Source organism: Marmota marmota, unplaced genomic scaffold, assembly GCF_001458135.2.
Source record: "Marmota marmota marmota unplaced genomic scaffold, marMar, whole genome shotgun sequence".
Classification (NCBI taxonomy): Eukaryota; Metazoa; Chordata; class Mammalia; order Rodentia; family Sciuridae; genus Marmota; species Marmota marmota.
The window spans coordinates 3,094,364-3,115,122 of NW_026000077.1; the positions used below are offsets into that span (position 1 = coordinate 3,094,364).

The following is a 20,759-nucleotide window of genomic DNA, read 5'->3' on the forward strand; positions in this document are numbered from 1 at the left end:
TATAGTCTTTAAGAGAAAATACCCAGAAATTCCCTTCAACGGGACAGGTCTATATCTAATCATCCATTTTCTTTAATTAAACCTGCTTTTCTTCAAGCACCAGTATATAAGATAAACTCATCTTCTTTAATTTTATTTTTGCTTTAACTTTGTTGTTCTTCTTTGCTTATTTGTTTTTGTGGTGCTGGGAATGAAGCCCAGGGCCCTGCATAACTAGGTAAGTGTTCTACTACAGAGCACTGCTTTAGCTTTGGGCCAAAGTATTATTTTCTATGTCTTTAAAAACTTGCTGGTGTGCAATATTTCAGCTACATTATGGACTAACTACATTGGCTGAGCTAATTTGGGAACCTAACCATCATTTACAACATTATTCCAGTGGAAAACAGATTCTGAGATCCAAATAATAAATTCATGAACATCTTTTCTAAATAGATTCCTTGTGTGTTCATTAAGTTAGAGATGACTGTATGTAACCTGAGGCTCCAGGTGAAGTAGATGACACTTTACAGGTACAGACTGTGCACAGGTTACTACTACCTCTTTTCTGTTCAGAAAGTCCTTCTGTCTAGTCTGCTGCAGTAGGTCTTCCTCCCGCTGTGGAAGTTAGTGGGGTTCCTTCATCTTTCCTACCTGCCTTGATTCCCACAGTGATTCATGGTTCAGACAGTAACACACCAAAGGGCACTTTGGGGCTCAGTCTTACTTCTATGATTTATACCCCAAAAGTTTATGTGCTGCAAGCTTGGCCCCCAATATAGTGATATTGAGAGATAGTGGAACCCTTGAGAGGTAAGGCCTAATGGGAGATATGTAGGTCATGGGGATACCATCCCGTAGGGCTTAATGCCCATCTTGAGTGAGCTGGTTAGTTCTCAAGGGACTGGATTAGTTACTTCAGGAGTGGGTTGTTTGGGTCTGGGACTATAGCTCAGTGACAGAGCACTTGCCTTGCATGTGTAAGGCACTGGGTTGGATCCTTAGCACCACATAAAAACAAACAAACAAAAAATAAAGGCATCCTACCCATCTACAACTACAAAATAATAATAATAATAATAATAATAATAATAATAATAGCGTGGGTTGTTGGGGCTGGGGTTGGGGCTCAGTATTAAAGTGCTTGCCTAGCACGTGTGAGACACTGGGTTCCATACTCAGCACCACATAAAAATAAATAAAATAAAGGTGTTTTTTTGTTGTTGTTGTTGTTTTTTTAAAGAGTGGGTTGTTATAATGAGAGTTCACCTCACATCTTTGGCCTCTTCTGCCATGTGATGCCAACCTCCATGTTTAGATACATAAGGCCCTCACCAAAATGCCTGATTTTGGAGTTTTCAGACTCCAAAACTATGAGTCGAAAGAAACTTCTTTATAAATTACCCAGTAAGAGATATTTTGTTGCAGCAACAGAAAACAGACTAAGGCAGTTACCTTCAGTTAAGTTTCCAGACCAGTTTAACCCTTCGTTACATTGCTTTAGCGGGAACAGTTCTGAGTTCGTTACCCCTTCTGCCATCAGAAACCATGAACCTTCTTTGTCACTCTGTTAGAGGTAAAGACAATGACATTATTCCTAAGGAATGTGTGTTGGTTTGGAGCACAACAAACCAACCTAGGTAAGCATTCTACTACAGAGCTTCTTCTCAGCAAAAGAAACAATCAGTGAGGTGAATAGAGAGCCTACAGAATGGGAGCAAATTTCTACCACATGCACATCAGGTACAGCACTATCTCTAGGGTATATAAAGAACTAAAAAAACTTAACATCAAAAACCAAACAACCCAATCAAACCTGTGTGACAGTGAGGTATTTTATGGTATTTTACTACATTTCTTCTCATTTTCCTGTCAGTAATAATTCCCATACATGTCTAAAAATAAAGAAATCAAATTTATAAGACTCATCTTTTTTCCAGAAACAAACTGACTTTATTTCCTGTCTCTTGAATGGAACTGAAATTCAGCAACTTGCTTTTAACAAAATAATCTGAACTTCAACATAAAGGACCAAGGAGGCAGGCTAGGGGGTCCATGTGATAGTACCAATGGGAGGCCCTGTTAGAATTGTTTTGTTTTATACATAATAACTCATTTAATTTTCAAAATAATCTTTCGAGGAACTACTTTACCTTCATTTTCAGTTGAAATTCAGGTACAGAGAGGTTGACTTGCCCAAGGTCACACAGCTCATAGGAGGTGACGTTGGGATTTAAGCCATTATTCTGTCTCAAGTGGATATTCTTCAAAATCGTGTTGTATTTGGTCTCACTATTGCTTGATTGTGCAATAAGCATGACAGATCTAGAGAATACTAGGTCCTGAGCTAGACATAAGGATGTGATCTACTATATTCCCAGATAAATGTTGGTAGGAGTTGATTTGTGAAATCAAATGGCTTTATGATTTTACTTGTGAAATCTTCAAATTAAATCTTGAATGGAAGCCTAAAACAAGAGATAGATGAAAGTAGAACTGCTCCTTTTGAGGTGAGGTGATAAGGGAAGAACAAGGCCTCACCCAGCCAGTCTCTCTGAAGTCTCCCTCATGATGGTCCAAGAGCTTTGAGCAGCATATTTTTTTTTTTTGGGGGGGGGCACCAGGGGTTGAATTCAGGGGCACTCGATCACTGAGCAACATCCCCAGCCCTTTTTAATATTTTACTTATAAACAGGGTCTCACTGAGTTGCCCAGCACCTCGCTGTTGCTGAGGCTGGCTTTGAACTCGCCATCCTCCAGCCTCAGCCTCCTGAGCTGCTGGGATTACAGGTGTGCTGTTTTGTTTTTGTTTTTGTTTTTTGGTTCTGGGATGCTTTACCACAAAGCCATGTCCCCAGTCTCCCCCTTACCCCCGTCCCCGTTTTTTACTTTGAAACTGAGTTTTGCTAAGTCGCTGAGGCTGGCCTCTGAGTTGTGGTCCTACTGCCTCAGCCTCCTAAGTCACTGGCATTACAGGTATGTGCCACTGTGCCCAGCTGAACAGCATGGTTTGAAAACGACTAGTAAATAAATAAATAAACAAATAAAGCAGATTCTAGAATGAGGAGAGATACCTAGGTTAACTTTTAGGAAAAAAATACATCCATTTTTAGGGTTTCGGGATTCCTTATCAGTAAAATGGAGATCATTCCTGTTTTACGTGGTTGTGGATGATCAGAGGAGATGAGGGATGCAAGAGCACTTGAGATTTTGAAGCCATAGATAAACAGAAGTCTCTCTTCCTATACAGCCTGGATTTGAAAAGTGGTAATGAGTTATGAGTCAATATTTGGTGCATCTTGAATAGTCTTAAATGTTCTCAGGAAAATCAGGGAAGGGAGGAGAGGGCTGCGGGGCGGGGGGTGGGGGCAGTATACAAAGCATGGTGGCTAGGTAATTTGTGTCCTTTGCCTTTGAAACAATAACCAACTTGCAATCAAGAAATTTTGCTTTAGAGATTTATTCCCAGTAAAGTATTAACAAGGAGCCAATATATACCCAGAGCAGCATAGGCCTAGGCATATAATAGGTGATCAATAAAAACCTACTAAATGAAAGTTGTAAAGAAAATGTACAGCCAGGCATGGTAGGTGCATACCTGTAATCCCAGCAGTTTGGGAGACTGAGGCAGGAGGATTGTGAGTTCAAAGCCAGCCTCAGCAAAAGCAAGGCTCTAAGCAACTCATTGAGGCCCTGTCTCTAAATAAAATACAAAATAGGGCTGAGAATGTGGCTCAGTGGTAGAGTGCCCCTGAGAGTTCAATCCCCAATACCAAAAAAAAAAAAAAAAAAAAAGGAAAAGAAAAAAGAAATTCAGGACTATCCTCAGCAACTTAGTGAGACCCTGTCTCAAAGTTAAAAAAGTAAAAATTAGAAGGGCTCTGTGGGAATGTAGCTCAGTAGTAAAACTCTTGGTTCAATCCCCAGAACCTAAATAAATAAATAAAGGGAGGAAGAAAGAAAGGAAAAGGAAAAGAAAAGAAAATGATCACGCCAGGTTAGGCCCTGACTTCCTTAATAAGACTCCTATAGCTCAAGAAATAAAATCAAGAATCAATAATGGGATAGATTCAAACTAAAAAGCTTCTTCTCAGCAAAAGAAACAATCAGTGAGGTGAATAGACAGCCTACAGAATGGGAGCAAGTTTTTATCACATGCACATCAGGTACAGCACTAAACTCTAGGATATATAAAGAACTAAAAAAACTTAATACCAAAAAACAAACAACCCAATCAATAAATGGTCTAAGAAGCTGAATAGACTCTTCTCAGAAGATATACATTCGATCAAATATATGAAAAAATGTTCAACTTCTCTTGCAATTAGAGAAATGCAAATCAAAACTATTCTAAGACTTCATCTCACTCCAGTCAGAATGGCAGCTATTAAAAAGATACACTCATACACTGCTGGTGGGACTGCAAATTGGTGCAACCAATATGGAAAGAAATCTGGAGATTCTTTGGAAAACTTGGAATGGAACCACCATTTGCCTCAGCTATCCTACTCCTCAGTCTATCCCCAAAGGACTTAAAAACAGAACATACAGGGATCCAGCCACATCAATGTTTATAGCAGCACAATTCACAATAGCTAAACTGTGGAACCAACCTAGATGCCCTTCAGTAGATGAACGGACAAGGAAAATGTGATATTTATACACAATGGAATATTAATAATTAATAATAAACAATATTATTCAGCATTAAAAGAGAATAAAAATCATGAATCATGGCATTTGCAGGTAAATGGATGGAGCTGGAGAATATAATGCTAAGTGAAATTAACCAGTCCTCCAAAACCAAACGCTAAATGAGTTCTCTGGTTTAAGAATGCTGATTCATAATATGCTGCTGGGGGGTGGGGGGTGGGGATGGGAGGAATGGAGGAACTTTAGATAGGGGAAAGGAGAGGGAGGGAACAGATGGTGGAAGGAGATGGACTTCATTACCCCAAGTACATGTATGAAGACACAAATGGTGTGCTCTACTTTGTGTACAACCAGAGACATGAAATGTTGTGCTCTATATGTGTACTATGAATTGAAATGCATTCTGCTGTCATGTATAACAAATTAGAATAAATAAGTAAAAAGAAAAAAAAAACCAATGCAACAAAAACATTTTGATAGGGCTTGTGGCTACAACCAGGGGATATCAAACATGCTAGAATTGCATTTGGGGCTTTAATATTAAATGTCAAACACTTCAAATTTTACAGGCAAAACAAGCATCAATGTATAAGATCTCTTGATTTAATTTTCAAAATGTCTTTCTTAAACTACATACTAGAGGTTTAATGAAACATTCATATCAGGCATGTTTGGCCACAGATGTAAACATGGAGAACTGATTTATACAAAGATATTTAAAATTATGTGTAAGGTTTCTTTCAGACTTAAATAGTATACATAATTCATGCATCTCAAGCTCCTACAATATCAATAGAACCAATTTTATCAATTCCACAGCAGCCATTCTAGAAGATTGCTTTTCCTAACCTGGATAATATTTCAGGCTCCTGCATTTAAAAGCTCTGGTAGGCAACTGCAAGTTTCCAACCTTGTCCTCCCTCATCAGACATGTGGCAGCTTCTATCTTTAGAAACATTTAATAGCACTTTAACTTCCAACATTGCAGGTGCTACCCATTTTTACTTTATATGATTCCTATAAATTGATGACAATCAGAATTCATGCTAATTAAGAGACTGAGATTATTCTCTTAGGCTGGAAAATAACCCCTTCTCCCTCACCACACACCAGTAGTTAATAAATGATTTTGGTGCAAATGTGAAGTAAATCATGTGTAGGATATAGTCTCCAAAGAAGAATGATCAATTCACTAGTTTCTGAATCTGAACCATTTTAAGCTCCTATCAGCACTAGAAAGAGCATTTGTTATTTCTATTTTGTGTGTCCCTATAATTCCAGTTTCATTTTATTAAGGAAAAAAACTCACATTCAGGGGGATATGGTAAGGCATAACTATAATCTGTGACTTGTGAAGTGGAGGCAGGAAGATGACAAGTTAAAGGCCAGCCTGGACAACTTAGACCCTATCTCAAAACAAAAAATTCAAAAAGTGCTGGAGATGTAGCTCAGTGGTGGAGCACCCGCCTAGCAATGAGCAAGTTCAATAGTACTACAAACAAACTAACAAACGAAACCTCACCACCAAAACCAAAACAAAACAATAACAAACAAAAAACAAACTACCACATTTCATCGCCCAGTTATTTTAAAGCATTGCAAAATATTCTCAGTTTCCAAAATGATCACTAGCAAAGCCTCTTGGCCCCCTTTTCATGTATTTATGGATATCAAATAACTTATGCAACTATGTTGGCCTTTTAATGACCTTGAATATTGCTTGTTAGGAGAAATGAAAGCTAAATAGCAATGATGCATAGGAGGTCCCCTCAGGGTCCAAATAAGCTTCTTCAGGTATTTTTCAGTGTTTTCTACTATCTAGAAAACAATATTTTGCCACTTAAATTTACTTTTCTCAAGCTGAATTCAAATATTTAATAACCCCTCTCCATATCTACTTTAAGGAAAGAGAATTATGTCCTTGGTAGAAGAAACCAAATTTCCATAATCACCACATTCCAGAATTTATGCTAATGGAAGGTTAGGTTTGAAATCATTCTTTTATATCTTCTTAGGACTGGAAAATCTGAGATATCCTAACTGACCCCTCCCAACTTTGTAAATGAAGAAAGTATGAGTTGTAGTAGTAAAATTATAGTTGGAACCCAGGTTCTGTAGTTCCTAGACCAAAGCTTTTCCAACTATGCCAAGACTGCTAGATGAAGCAGTAATGCAAAGATACATTAAATATTTCAATGATAGTTTTAAAGTGCTTTATGTTTCTCTGAGAATCTGACAAACAGCTATGAATCATCCCCAAGGTAATAGTTTAAAACAAGCCTTGACATATTTTATATAGTCCCCTTGTGGGATACATTCTCAGGTCCCCAGTGGATGCCTAAAAACTGCAGATAGTACTATACAAGCACTATATTTCTACCTTATGTATATTTTCCTATACATACACATCTGTGGTAATTTATTAATTAGGCACAGTAAGAGATTTAAATGAATAATCACTAACAATACATAAGCATCACTACTCTTGTACTTTGGGACCAATAGCAGATAAAGGGTTACTTGAATTAACTACTGTGATATCTTTATAGATGATCTGATAACAGAGACAGATAATAATTGACTATAGAGCAGGTAGTATATAGAGTGTGGAAACACTGGACAAAGGAATGATTCATATCCTGGTTGGGATGGATTGGGTAGTGTGAGATTTCACTGTGTACTCAGAAGAGGGTGTCATTTAAAACTTAGGAATTGTTTCTGGAATTTTCCATTTGATATTTTAGGACTCTGGAGTAACTAAAACCACAGAAAGTGAAATAAAATGAGGAATTCAACTCTTCTAATACTGTCCAAATGTCACATCCAAAAGTCTAAAATTAATATTAGCTTTCTATAAAGACACTTCAGTAGGAAAAAAGAAATAATGACAAAGCAAAGAACTTCCAGTTTTTATTTTTTAAACATTATTTAACAAGAAAAATATTCAACCAAATTTAAAAAAATTAGGATGGATTAATTTACAATAAAATAATCAACTTAAAGTAGCCCTTTTATTTAGGGCCAAAGAGGCCAATAGTTCCCATTTAAACAGCAGAATTGCACAACTGATATTGTTACCTATATTTGATGGCACAGAAATAAAAAGTCACACAAATTTCATTGGTACCCACCCTACACTCCAGAGTGGAGTTCAAATACTTGCTTGTCAGGTCAATACTCAGACTTAAAAATCAGTAATATTTTGACATATATCTACAACTAATCTGATGAGAACACTTTAAAAATAATTCTTATAGAAAAAAGAACCTTAAAATAATTTCATGGCACATTAGACTGCTTAAAGAAACAGCAAAGATGAAAAAAAAAATACAAGAAATTTTAGTCCCTTTTTTACAGAAACTACCCAAATAAAAATATTTTCCCTAATTAGTTATCCTTGCTTCTTATAATTTACTAGCAGAGATGAATTATAAGAAGTAGAATGCACCAGTTTGGGGTTCTTGGTTGTAGCTGCCAGCTTAAGAGTGCATGACTGTGAATATAAAGCAAAATATGATTATGATCACGAATTCTAGATTGGGAAAAACTCAAAATCTCTTAAAGTTTTCCTTTATCCTTGCTTTCAAGTCATGAAAAAATTCACAGCAGTTTAAAGGATGATGAAAGACTAAACAGGGGGCCCACCAAAAAAAAAAAAAAAAAAAAAAAGAGATTAATTTTATCTATTACATTCCTAAAGAATAACTAAGTGTACTGTATTACCAAGTTAACATTCTATAGTAAGCTCCTGGAGCAGATACAGCATTTAACAGATTCATTTACAGATTAGGTATGGTAGCTTTAGGCAGAACATCTTATTTTCACACTCTCCAATGTGCAATCTTTAAAAACAAAACAAAACCATAATGGAATATGTAATTTATGACAGCTGGCCAGGCACTTAAATTGGGGAAAGTGACCTTGAGAATTTGAGGTAAAACAATTATTTTCAACAATTACATATTCTAAAAACTGTTTTATACTACACTAACTGAACTTTTCAGCTTTTAACTCTTAAGCATGTCATTCTGTCGCGCCAAAATTCACACTGAAGTGCAACTTCTTAAGAAGCTATTAAAGAACATTTTCAAGTCTGAATTTTGGCCCCATTTCTGTACTTCTGTGCTTACAACATATCTAAGAAAACTATAGATACATACATACAAGGGCTAAGGCCACTACAGCCCAAAAGGAGTAACTATTTTTCTCCCTAATTTGACATTAAATTTAAAAAACTCTTTAGATTCACATTGCTATCACATACACATACACATAAGAGTTCAAGTGAGGTGGTAAGTCTCAATCTAGCCTCAGGAAAATGACAGAGCAAAAGGGGCAGACACAAAGCAGCACAGTTTCATTTGTAGGTGACAACCCTACTGTGAATGCCCCCAGCATTAGCACTAAGGAGCACAACTCTTGAATTTATTGTAATCTGGGCATAGTATATGTTTCTTCTACTGTTCTTGAACTCATTTCCGGATAATGTGGAGTTTGCTTAATAAATGAAAATTCATATTAGAAAACAAAAACCTCAGTAAATGTTCAGACATTAGAACAGTAAGTGTTCATTCTGGAATTAGGCCTTTATCAAAAGTTATCCAAATCTACTTTTCATTAGAATTCCTGGGGCTGGCTATGTAGCTCATGGTTAGCACATGTAAGGCCCTGGGTTTGATCCCCGTGCCACCAAAAAAGAAAGGAAAATTACCCAAGGCATTACCTATAAATGGAAATATCATTCCTCTGCATACTCCTAATAATTAATTACATTTCTATTCTTTCCTCAGCAATCTCAACCCAAAGGCTATTTTATGTTTTGAACAAATTCATCAGCTTTTTTTTTTTGTCTACTATGCAGACTAATATATCATCATCTATTTAAAACCCCTCAGAGAATATTATAAATTAAAAACAATTTTTTGAGGCACCCTCATTTTCAAAAAATGAGAAAAAAATATTGGCTTAGTTTCCAAGTTGTTAAAGAAAGAGGGGAAGGTTGAAATATAAAAACTTCTAAGCTGAATTCTCCTTAGAATACCAAACTTTTCTAGTCATGGTAGAGGATTCATGCTTATTAACCTCTTCTTTCCTTACAGGGTTAACAGCAGGCATCCAACAGAACTACTGGCTGGAGTTACTGGTGCAGGGAGCAAATGTGGAATTTTTCTCTGCGTGATGCTACCTGGCTTGTTCAAGTTTTGAAACTGTGACCCCGGTCCATTAGCACCATGCTTTACTCAACTGAAATAATTAATCAAGCCCCTATTGCTGTGGGGTGAGGGGCAGAGAGTAGAGTGAGATGGGGATTGAGGGCAGTTACATACATCACTAAGAGACTATGATATGCAGTGAAAATGTAATCTGTTAACATACTATATTTGAGGTTTGAAAATCACTGATTACAGCTATAAAATAACATCACACCAAATTGTTATAATATTTGAATAACTGCAAATGTAGAACTTTCTGGTATGACCCAAATATGAATATAAATGGAAGTTCATTGAACATGATATTATCACTAAGCTAAAAGAAACAAATTACATACATTTATAGGTAGTAACCTACCAAAAAAGTGGAGACAAGATAAAAATTAAGTGAAATTATCCATAATTGCTTCCAGTTTCATTTTTCCCCAGGGAAAGCTCCAAAATAGGCTTCTGGAAAACCATCTTCACATACATAAACAATGGCATCTGCTATTGTATATCTTTTCCTTAAAGGTAGATGGGTCATAGATATTCATTTTCAGGTATAATGGTTTTTGACACATCTATTCCAGTGAAGTATTATAAAGAAAGTCTACAAATCACTTCTAGGAAAAAGGCACTTTGTTGTGAAAAGTGGATTTAATTTCATGAAAGTTGAGAAGACTAGGATCGACTCAAAAGTTAGCATTAACTTTTGTATTTATGAATACAGTGCAGATGCCAGTTTATAGACTACAGTTGATAACGTTACAAATAAACCAATCTGCAACATTAATTATATTCTTGGTAAAACATTAATTCATGACATTTCTCCAAAAGCTAAAATACGTCCAAGTTCAACAGTAAAAAGAAATAAGAAAAAAAAAAAAAAAATCACCAGCAGTTGCTACTTTAGCGCTCAAGGAACTGTTTTCAACAGAATTTCATGTCTAGTTTGGTTCTCTGTTTCAGAGCATGAATTGGCTTTCGATGAAAAACATGGGTGGTGGAGGTGTGTTTGTTTCTATAGGGGAGAACCCAGGGTGGAAAACTATTAGGGAATAAAGAGAGATGCATTTCTCTGGTCAGACAACCAAGTGAGGAGGTAGTTATTCTGAGAAATTCTCAAGCAGAGACTGTTGTGTTCATCTACTGAGAGTTGGGGGAAGTAGCAGGAGCTTCTCTGAGATGAAGAGAGCAACAGGGATACTTCTCCTCCAGGGAAGTCAGGACCAGGGTATCAGTGCAGCTGAAATAAAAATGGAATGGGGGTAAGTGGCACACATAGTACGAGAAAAACAAGTTTAGGAACTCAATATGAATGAAAATACATTTCCAAACTTGTCCTACCTTGAAAGTGGCTCTTTTTTTGATGACAGAACTTTGTAAATAACTATTAAAAAAAAGAACACACACCATGTCATTATCACTGAGTTTCTATACAGTGATTCTTCAAACTCCTGGCTTAAGAACATGGTATATGTTTCTTCTAATTTCTAATATTATCAAAAATAGAAAGCTATCTGTATGATAATTACATGTTTTAAAAACAGGTTAAACTTCAGTCCTCTCAGAAGGGGTACCATCAGGAAAATATTTGATAGTTATAATTACACAGAAATTCTCAGTTAAATAACAACAGAGTCAGCCAGGCACTGTGGCGCATGCCTGTAAATCCAGTGACTTGGGACGCTGAGGCAGGAGGATTGTAAGTTCAAAGCCAGCCTCAGCAACTTAGTGAGTGAGGCCCTAAACAACTTAGCGAGATGCTGTCACAAGATAAAAAAATAAAATAAAATAAAGGGCTGGGGATGTAGCTCATGGTAAAAGCACCACTGGGTTAAATTCTTAGTAACAAAAACAAAAGAATACCAAATAATAGAATCAGTAACACTAACACTCCTCCAAACTGCCTAATGCTAAAAAACAACATTTACAATTATGTCAAAGTTATATGTCAAATCAGATCACACACTCACCTTGTTACATCACCACACATGGCAACCCCATACAACCTTGAGTTCCATCATCACTGCTGTTGAGTTTTTTCATTCGGTACTGGCGTATTTCTCTTACCAGTGTGTAAAAAGCATCTTCAACACCCTATGGAAAGAAAGAAGAAAGACAATCTAAGGACAGCTCAACTAACACAATGCAAGTTATAAGTTTTCTCATTTATACTTCTTTAAGAGGGATGTAAATTCCAATTACTGGGCTGAGGTTGTGACTCAGCAGTATAGCACTCGCCTAGCACATGCGAGATGCTGGGTTCGATCCTCAGCACCACATAAAAATAGATAAATAAAATAAAGACATTGTGTCCAACTACAACTAAAAAACATTTAAAAAAATTCCAATTACCAATTCACAGGTGATAAAATAGGGTGATTTAGAGGACACCAAGTTTAGTACATTCACAGGCTGATATACAAATAGCATATTTTGTAAAAACAGATTCCAGCAAAGGAAAAAGGATAACATTGAGACACACAGAAAACTACCAGATCTAATGATTCCATTCAGGAGGGCTTAAGCCCTAACAGTGATTGGAGCTGATGGGAAAAGGGCTAATGTTCATAAATATTTTAAATCAAGGGTCTTCACTAGAAATATGTGTGCTTGTTAATGCAGGAATAAAAATGCCATACTAGAACATTAGGTAAATTCATTTTGGGTTTAAACTGAAAATTAACAACAACAAAAGGATATAATTAGAACTTAAAACAAGGAATGTGAATCTCATCTTAACAAATTCTTGCAAAGATGCTCAAAGCCCTACCATACCTGTCTGGTCTTGGCTGAGGTTTCAATGAACGGAATTCCATAACTCTTGGCCAATTCATGGGCTTGTTTTGTGTCAACTGTTCTTGTTGGCAAATCACACTTGTTTCCTACCAGCACCATAGGTACATCGTCTGAGTCTTTTACGCGCTTAATCTGCTCCCTAAAACAGGGAATATGTCATAACAACGTAAGAAAAACAAACTTTCAAGAAGGAATAGAATGGTAAGGCAAAAGAGAAATTGGCAAGTTCTATATGGCCCTATTAGCTTCTAGTATTGAATTTCACATTTTTTTGACCACTTATACAAGACCTTGTATATCAAGGAGATTGGTTTAGACTTGGTGCGGTAGCCATAGGGAAGTTGTAAATCTAGTTCATATTCTAATAGAAATGGATGGCTATTCTATGTGTATCCTTATGTACATCTAGTTCGGCTCATGGATTCTCCAAAGACACTGACTGGATTAATTGTCACTAGAAATCATACTCTAGATTAAGGTTTGAAGTATAAAAAAATAAAGCCACTAAATTTTTTGACATTCCCTGGGGAATAACAAGATTTAACGAATAGATAATCCACTTTCAAGACAGGAGGCAACCAAATCATTTTCTCAAACAAATTTGTAGTTTCAAATCTAAGATATGAAAGAGAAAACACCAGACTGATCCTAATAAAGGGATTGGGGGACTGAAGAAATCTGGAACTCCCAAAGATAGCAAGCACTCTCTTCAATGACAATGCTAAGACCTACCACAGCAGTTTGGAAGTTGTTGCTCCAGATTCTCTCCACCAACACTGCCTAATAAAACTTTTCTGCGCTGTTGGAAATGGTCTATTTATACTGTTAAACATGGTAGTCACCAGTCATATGTAGCTATTGAGCACTTTATTTCATTTTCTAATGCAACCAAGCAGCTAATTTTCAAATTTTACTTCATTTTAATTTGAATATAAACTGCCACATTTTGCTGTGGCTACCATACTGCACCATTGCTCTAAACTCTAGCTTGGATTACAAAATTTTGTACCTAAACTGCATTCCCCTGGCTGTCTGGAGAACTATTTATAGGTGTGATGGTAGTAGCTTATGTTAAGAGATATCACAGGACAACCTAAAGTACCTGGAACATGTCACTGTGTCAGGTTACTACTCTTCTTTACATTAAACCACACTCTTTGAAGATCAGAGCAATTTCTTTTTCTGGTGTCAGTATAATTTTGCTTCTTCTGAGCAACTGATTTGTTTTCAGCAGATCCTGCATCTTTTAGCTTCTCTTTTCACAACAGCTGTCAAATTTGTAGTCTAACTCTTCAAGGTCACTTCAAATACAGTTCCAAAATAAGCTCATCCCTAACTCCTCTTTATTTTCTCTTTGCCTCACTTAAGCCCGTTTCATTAGTTTATCTTGCTATACAGGCATTTTTACAAGATGCTTTAAATACTCTTTTGTCTAGGGCAGGGCACAGATAGAAAAATGTAAGGTAGAAGAAAATTCTAAGGAAAAAGAAAATGACTTCTAGAAATTCAATGAATATTTATTAGATGCTTGCCAAAAGTTGGGCACTTTTTAAGTGCAGTCATCCCTTGATATTCATGGGAAACTAGTTCCAGGATACACCCACAATTTATACCAAAATCTCATGATGCTCATCTCTTATATAAAATGGTATAGTATTTGCATACAATCTATGTACATCTTTCATCTATACTTAAGTCATCTCTAAACTACTGATAAAAATACAATATAAATGCTATTTAAAATATTTGTTTATATTGTTTAGGAATGATAATATGAAAACAAGTCTATAGATGTTCTGTACAGAAGCTATTTTTTCCAAGGTTGGTTGAATCTGAGGATGTGGAACATTCAGATACAGAGAGCTGAGGATACTAAGAGTACTTCCAGAGAAAAGGAAATCGGGAAGTAAAGAAGGTCTAGGAAAAAACAAAACAAAACATTGAATTCAGTTGTGGATCAGTTTCCTTCTGAGAGCAAATATCTTCACAAATTGGGGGAAAAAAGCCAGGACTCAAGGCAGACCACTTACAAAGTATTTACTATGGGCCAAGTACTCTTCTGAGTGATTTACATACTTTTTTTGTGGGGGGTGGTGGGTACTGGGGATTGAACTCAGGGGCACTTTACCACTGAGCCACATCCCCAGCCCTATTTTGTATTTTATTTAGAGACAGGGTCTCACTGAGTCACTTAGCACCTTGCTTTTGCTGAGACTGGCTTTGAACTTGCGATCCCCTACCTCAGCCTCCCAAGCCGCTTGGATTACAGGCATACACCACGGTGCCCAGTGATTTACATACTTTTTAATTTGTTTAATCTTCACAACTTTAACAGGTAGATACCATTATCTCATTATAGTTAAGAAAACAGGACACACAGATTCAGTAGTATGCCCCAAAGTCACATACTTAATAAATGATGAAGCTCGATTTCAACCTATTCGGAGTCCATATTCTTAACCACTATATTTTCTGCCTAAATACTGAGCTAAGAAAAAGGAACCCTGGATTTTTGGGCCTGGGTCTACTAACAGTGCAACTCCAAAAACCCAATAAACCACTTTCTGAATTCTTTAATTTTGTAAAATAAGAATGTTGCACTAGAAATTTTTATAATCCAATTTAGCTTTGAAATTTTATGGTTCTAGGAGAAAGTCCATCTTTATGCTCCTTTGCCTTTCTTCCATTTTTGATCTATACCCTATTTGTTTCTTCCTATCATTTTGTCTATTTCTTCCAAAAAGACACTTCTCTGAAATTCCTTTATGATCTCTAGTTGAACTGTCTCATTTATGTATTGTCAAACAGTAGCAAGTCTCATTTATGTATTACCAAACACTACAGTAACAGTATACTATACAGAATTCCAGTATTTCAGTAAAAACCCCAGAATCTTAATGTCAAACGACCTAAAACCAACTCTTCCCATAATTAAAAAGCTGTATCTTCCCTAAGTAAGGTATCCTCATTCTCCCACAAAACTTCAGAAGAACACACTTAAGATCATCCTTTCAGAAAAAATAATGTTCCTAGTACCTGTAGAGGTTAATATCTGCAAATGATTTGCTATTATTGATGGCAAATACACAGAGGAAGCCTTCGCCTGTCCTCATGTATTGGTCTCTCATGGCACTGTACTCCTCTTGTCCAGCTGTATCCAGTATGTCCAATAGACAGGTTTCACCATCTATTACCACCTGTTTTCGGTAAGAATCCTGGGAGTATGGAGGGTTGGGGGGCAGGGAGAGAGGGAAATTCAATTTTTATTAAAAACCACAGGGCATGCAATGTTACTGTCAAGGATAAATAAGCCAACTATTCAAAACCATTTCTGTTTATCTGAATTGTCCCTCAAACTGTTAATATATAATCACAAATGTATTAATGTCACTTTAGGAAAAAGCTCCAAATCTTAAACAGAAAACGAGGCCAGTCTGTTTCTAGAAAAGATAGAGAAGAAAGTGTGTGTGTGTGTATATATATATATGTATATATATATAAAATCTCTGTGTATGTATATATGTACATATATAGTTTATAATTTATTACATATATTTACTTATATTACATCTATATATGTATGATGAAATATATAATACATCTATATATGTACACAGATGTAATATATAAGTATATGTACATAGATATAATATATAAATAAGTTCAAATGACAGCTCTATTGCAATTAGGAAAACTACAGAGATTAAGTTCATTCATACTGTATTTTACTAAACTATGAACTAGATGGTTTTACTTGAGCTGTTTATTTTGCTTTTAAGATTCTAAACATAACTAACCTAGCCCTGGATAATGAATCATTTGTGTTATGACTAAATATACAAATACCTTTTGTTGCAGGGAGATTACAATACCACAAATGTTTTTCTCATCATAACAAATGATAAAAAAATATATAAAAAAATACTTCTAGTGGGGTGTGGTAGTGCACACCTGTGATCCCAGCTACTAGGGAGGTTGAGACAGGAGGACTGCAAATTTAAGGTCAGCCTCAGCAACTTAGTGAGACCCTGTCTCAAAATGAAGGGCTGGAGTATAGCTCCGTGGTAGAGCACTTGCCTAGCATGCACCAGGCTCTGGGTTCAGTCCCCATTACTGAAAAAGCAAAATGTGAAAAACTTCCAATTTGACTTTATGGCAATATTTTGTGCTTCAATAGTCACACTTGGAAGAACTATTCTATGGTACTGGGAACATTCTATATTGTTATTTGAGTGGAGGTTACATGGGTGTATACAAATATAACCTGAGCTGCACACACATGAGATTTACGTATTTTATTTAAGTAAATTACCCCTCAATAAATAAAACTCTGGAAAACATTTCAACCAATTTTTAATAGTGAATATATCAGAATTAGTTTGCATTAAACATTCAGTAGCCAGCTGGCAGGTGGGGCCACGGCAGGATCATTTAGACATTTCTAAGTTGCACAACTACAAAATCTTTCATTTAAAGAGTCTTAAATGTCACTTATTGAAGCCAATCTGTAACATGAACTCCCAAGATAACAAAAGAATCCTGAAGTACATACTAATAAGCGATGCTTTACCATTCACAAATAATTTAAACATTTATTTGATTTTTCACAATATTCCTGTGTGGTAGGCAGGACAAAGTTCATGGCACTTTAATACATGCAGAAAATTAGGTTAAGAGATTTCCTCAATATCACAAAACTAAATAACCTTTAAACGGGGACTGCAATCCTAGGCACAGTGACTCAAAATCTCAAGTTGTTTCTACTCCAATTCAAATCTGACTTTCAGGAGCCTCTCCTAGCAAAGAAATGAGAATTGAAAAATATCCAGATCTGTGAATTCTTTATCTCCATCCTCTTTCTTCTACTAAATCAATCTATTTACCTGTGGTAAGCATTTCTATTTAATCCCCGGGACCCCCTCACCCCTATCACACACACTGTGAGACAAGGTCTTGCTATGTAGCCCGCACTGGCTGAGAGCCTGTGATACTCCTGTCTCAGCCTCCCAAGTGGCTGGGGCGGGCTATCATGCCTGGCTCCATGCGTTTCTATTTAACAGAGCTGCCATATACAAAGAAACTGAATAAATTCAACACTGAGAACTGATGTAAACTAAATTTTTAAAGAAAACCTTCAGCAGCTAATAAACTCAACAAAGTTTTACTTTATTGCATCACTGAATGCAGTATCTAAAATTACTTTTTGTTCTGATTTACTTACAAAGAAGGATAAAGGAAATGGGTAAGGGGAAAACTGATTATGAGAGCTAGGGTCACTTGGTAGACTACCACTGGGCCTCACCTCTATGGTGGGATCATATTCATCCACAAAATGGTTCTGGATTAGCTGAATTGTCAGTGCGCTTTTCCCAACACCACCTGCTCCAACCACCACCAGTTTGTACTCGGTCATTTCACACCAGCAAGAACCTGTGGGAAACCGGCAACTGAGATTAAGTGGCAAGCCAAATCTACAGTACTTCAAAGATTCCAAAATCAACAGTAACTAAAACAAGAGTTTGAAGTGTATTAGTTCCATACATGTTCCCTTCCACTTAACTTCACAAAGTGATTCAGGGACACAAAAATACTGGCAGATTAGTGTGGGCTTCGGATTTCTGGCTTCTTGCTACTCCCACCCGAGTCTAGTTTTCCACTGTGCTTGGGTTCCGCCCTTAGCTTAAGGTAAAGGAAACCCCCCCCCCCACTTTTCTACTGCTTGTGTACTTCTTCTCAGCCCTGGGGCGGTCTCCGGCCGCGACCCCTTCCCATCGTTTCCACAGAACGCCCCACGTAAGGCCCCAAAGGAGGAACCCCCGCCCAAGGCCTTTGTCTCCGGTTCCTTGATTCCGCTCCATACCGGGCATGAACGGGAAGCCTGTATGCTCCAAAGCCCAACGCCCTGAACGTCAGAGGCCTACCTCAAGCTCCGCTGCCCCCGCTTCAGACGGATTTAGGACGTCCACCGGGAAAAATGCTAGAGACCCCGGAACCGCCATGAACAGCCCCCACCAGGGAGCGGCACTTCCGGCCCCGCCCGCTACGCAATCAGTATGCGCCTCGGGCGCCCAAGCCCCGCCCCAGCCACGTGGGCATGCGACCCAGGAGTCACGCGGCAGGCCGCACCCAGACCCGCCCCTCCCACGCAGGACGTTTCAATAATGAAAGCGCTAGGTGCTAGTGTCTCAAAAATCAGTAAAACTTTATTCGCTTCCATTCTTTCGCCATTAACAGAAAACTGGAGAAAGCAAAATGTTTTGTGTTTACAAAGATAAATGGCCTCTTTACCCAGAGATCAAAACCTCAAACGACAACGGGGAAGATAAAAGCGCCCTCCCCCACATCCCCTGAGCTGACCCTTGTCATCTTAGACAAAGCCTTCAGTCCACTGGCCAGGGACCCTGAATATGGCCAATTTAAGATGAGGGCCAAGAAATCAGACCAATCCATTCCCGTGATATAAAGTTGAACAGAAGCTACACCAAGGGTCAAGTGCCTGTATACTACAGGACACAGGAACCAGGCGGCTACTTATAAAAAAAACAAGATTCATTTCAGGCACAACTTTTTTATTTTTTTTTTCTCGTTTTGTTTTTAAATCAGTAAAAGAAACTGGGTCCTAGAAGCTGCAGTGATCTAAGCAGCAGCAAGTTTGTGCATTCGTCCTTTTTTGTTTAAATATGTTCAAATTATCACACTGCTGGCACACTTCATTTGCACGAAATTCTGCACCATATATACTAATTGTAGTAAAGTTATTTGCCCCCCATCCCAGGAAAAAAAACTACTCTGGAAGATAATTTTCACTGAAATCTAACCAAATTTTGTTAAGTGGATTGTGACAAGATTATAAATGATATGAAAAATAACATTTTAACATTTGGCCATCAACTTAAGAAAATGGCTTGCCTATACAAATTTTTGTAATTTTTAAAAGGTAATATATCCTACCCTCATATGGTCCTCAGAATTAAAGCATAATGAACAGGAAAGAAAAGGAAAAGAATGCAACTGAGTGCTAAGGCAGAACATCTTGCCAGAAGTAATGAAGGTAGAGTATATACTAAATATCAAGTGCAGAATTTCATAGGGCCAACAAGATAACAGTCTGTATTTTTCACTTACACAGGCGAAGTGGATTTTGCAATTACCAGTTGCGTTAAATGCACCAAATAAAGCTCCTAAAATTGATACTATAAGGCGCCACCTTAAGTTTTCCAGGCTGCAACTGTGCATAATTTTAAAATGGTTTCTTAAATTTATTTATTTTTTTAAACATAACACGAGGAAGGTGTTAAAACTGGTGTAATAGCTCAATAGAATAAGTATTCCAGATTTTGGGAGGGATGAAGAGGGAGATATTCAGAACCCTTCACCAGAATCCCCCCAACTTGATCATAGTGGGTTAATGATGTGCTTTATGGATGTGGTTAGTCAATGACACCAGCTTGACGAATCTTTCTTTCTGCACCAAATCCCTGTGAAAAAATAAAAATTGCCATTAATAACTTTGGTGCACCAAAATAAGTACATTCACAACTCGCGCTACTTAAGTATTATTTTTAATTACTTTAACCATTACCAATTCTTTATTAGAGGAGGAAAATCCATTTTTAAGTGCTCTTGACCATTATCCAAGCTATGTAGAAAGTATTAAGAAAAGCAAGAACTGTGCTTCTTGATTAGGGGCTAAACCAACATGTAGAGAATCCAAACTAGTTATAAGCAATACTGAAGCTTCTTGCTTCATTAAGTTCTCTAATCTATGTTGAAATAAGACTTCAAATAGTATGTTGGTCTGTCAGTTGTCCTCCCTTTTGTGGAACCATACCATTGAGTTATCTGGTCCCCTTGGCTGACGAAGAACCATTAGGCGAGGAGCACTAGCATCATCCAGGGTGATGTTCTTCAAGCGATTGACCAACCGATCAGGTCGAGGAGCTGCAACGGCCTTGGGGCCCTCACTGTAAGGTGAGAACAATCAACACTTGGTAGGAAGAAAGTATTTGGAGAGGAGTGTGTTTCCTACTTAATTGCTTAAATGACTCACTTTTAATGGGGACTGTTGCCTCATCTAGAATGCTGGCAATACAAGACAGACCAGTTTGTGTGTGTGCACCCCCCCCCCCC

At 37.2% G+C, this 20,759-nt stretch overlaps 2 protein-coding genes across 6 annotated transcripts in view; both read right to left on the bottom strand.

The window, feature by feature from the left end:
- Positions 1 to 7,698: 7,698 nt before the first annotated feature.
- Positions 7,699 to 18,703, bottom strand: Nras (NRAS proto-oncogene, GTPase). Of its 2 annotated transcripts, XM_015502214.2 has the most exons (7): positions 18,551 to 18,703; positions 17,932 to 18,059; positions 15,666 to 15,844; positions 12,609 to 12,768; positions 11,804 to 11,927; positions 11,175 to 11,217; positions 7,699 to 11,073 (listed from the first exon to the last, which is right to left on the bottom strand). In XM_015502214.2, the coding sequence occupies exons 2-5, from the start codon at positions 18,040 to 18,042 to the stop codon at positions 11,808 to 11,810; spliced, it is 570 nt and encodes a 189-aa protein (XP_015357700.1). In that variant the 5' UTR covers positions 18,043 to 18,059; positions 18,551 to 18,703; the 3' UTR covers positions 7,699 to 11,073; positions 11,175 to 11,217; positions 11,804 to 11,807. The 2 variants fall into 2 exon arrangements, with proteins under 2 accessions (XP_015357700.1, XP_048670507.1); XM_048814550.1 differs by lacking the exon at positions 11,175 to 11,217.
- Positions 18,704 to 18,807: 104 nt separating this feature from the next.
- Csde1 (cold shock domain containing E1) overlaps positions 18,808 to 20,759 on the bottom strand; it is a 39,320-nt gene continuing 37,368 nt past the window's right edge. For all 4 annotated transcript variants that reach the window (XM_015502213.2, XM_015502212.2, XM_015502211.2 and 1 more), the window contains 2 exons: positions 20,461 to 20,593; positions 18,808 to 20,107 (listed from right to left, as the gene is read on the bottom strand). In XM_015502213.2, coding sequence (XP_015357699.1) covers positions 20,060 to 20,107; positions 20,461 to 20,593 — 181 coding nt within the window. In that variant the 3' untranslated portion in view covers positions 18,808 to 20,059. The remainder of the gene's footprint in view (positions 20,108 to 20,460; positions 20,594 to 20,759) is intronic.

Coding starts and splice junctions, on each gene's coding strand:
- Nras (XM_048814550.1), bottom strand. CDS start 18,042: ATGACCGAGTACAAACTGGTGGTGGTTGGAGCAGGTGGTGTTGGGAAA. Junction 15,845..17,931: donor AATATGATCCCACCATAGAG/GTGAGGCCCAGT, acceptor CCATACTCCCAG/GATTCTTACCGAAAACAGGT. Junction 11,928..12,608: donor CCTCAGCCAAGACCAGACAG/GTATGGTAGGGC, acceptor TTCTTTCCATAG/GGTGTTGAAGATGCTTTTTA.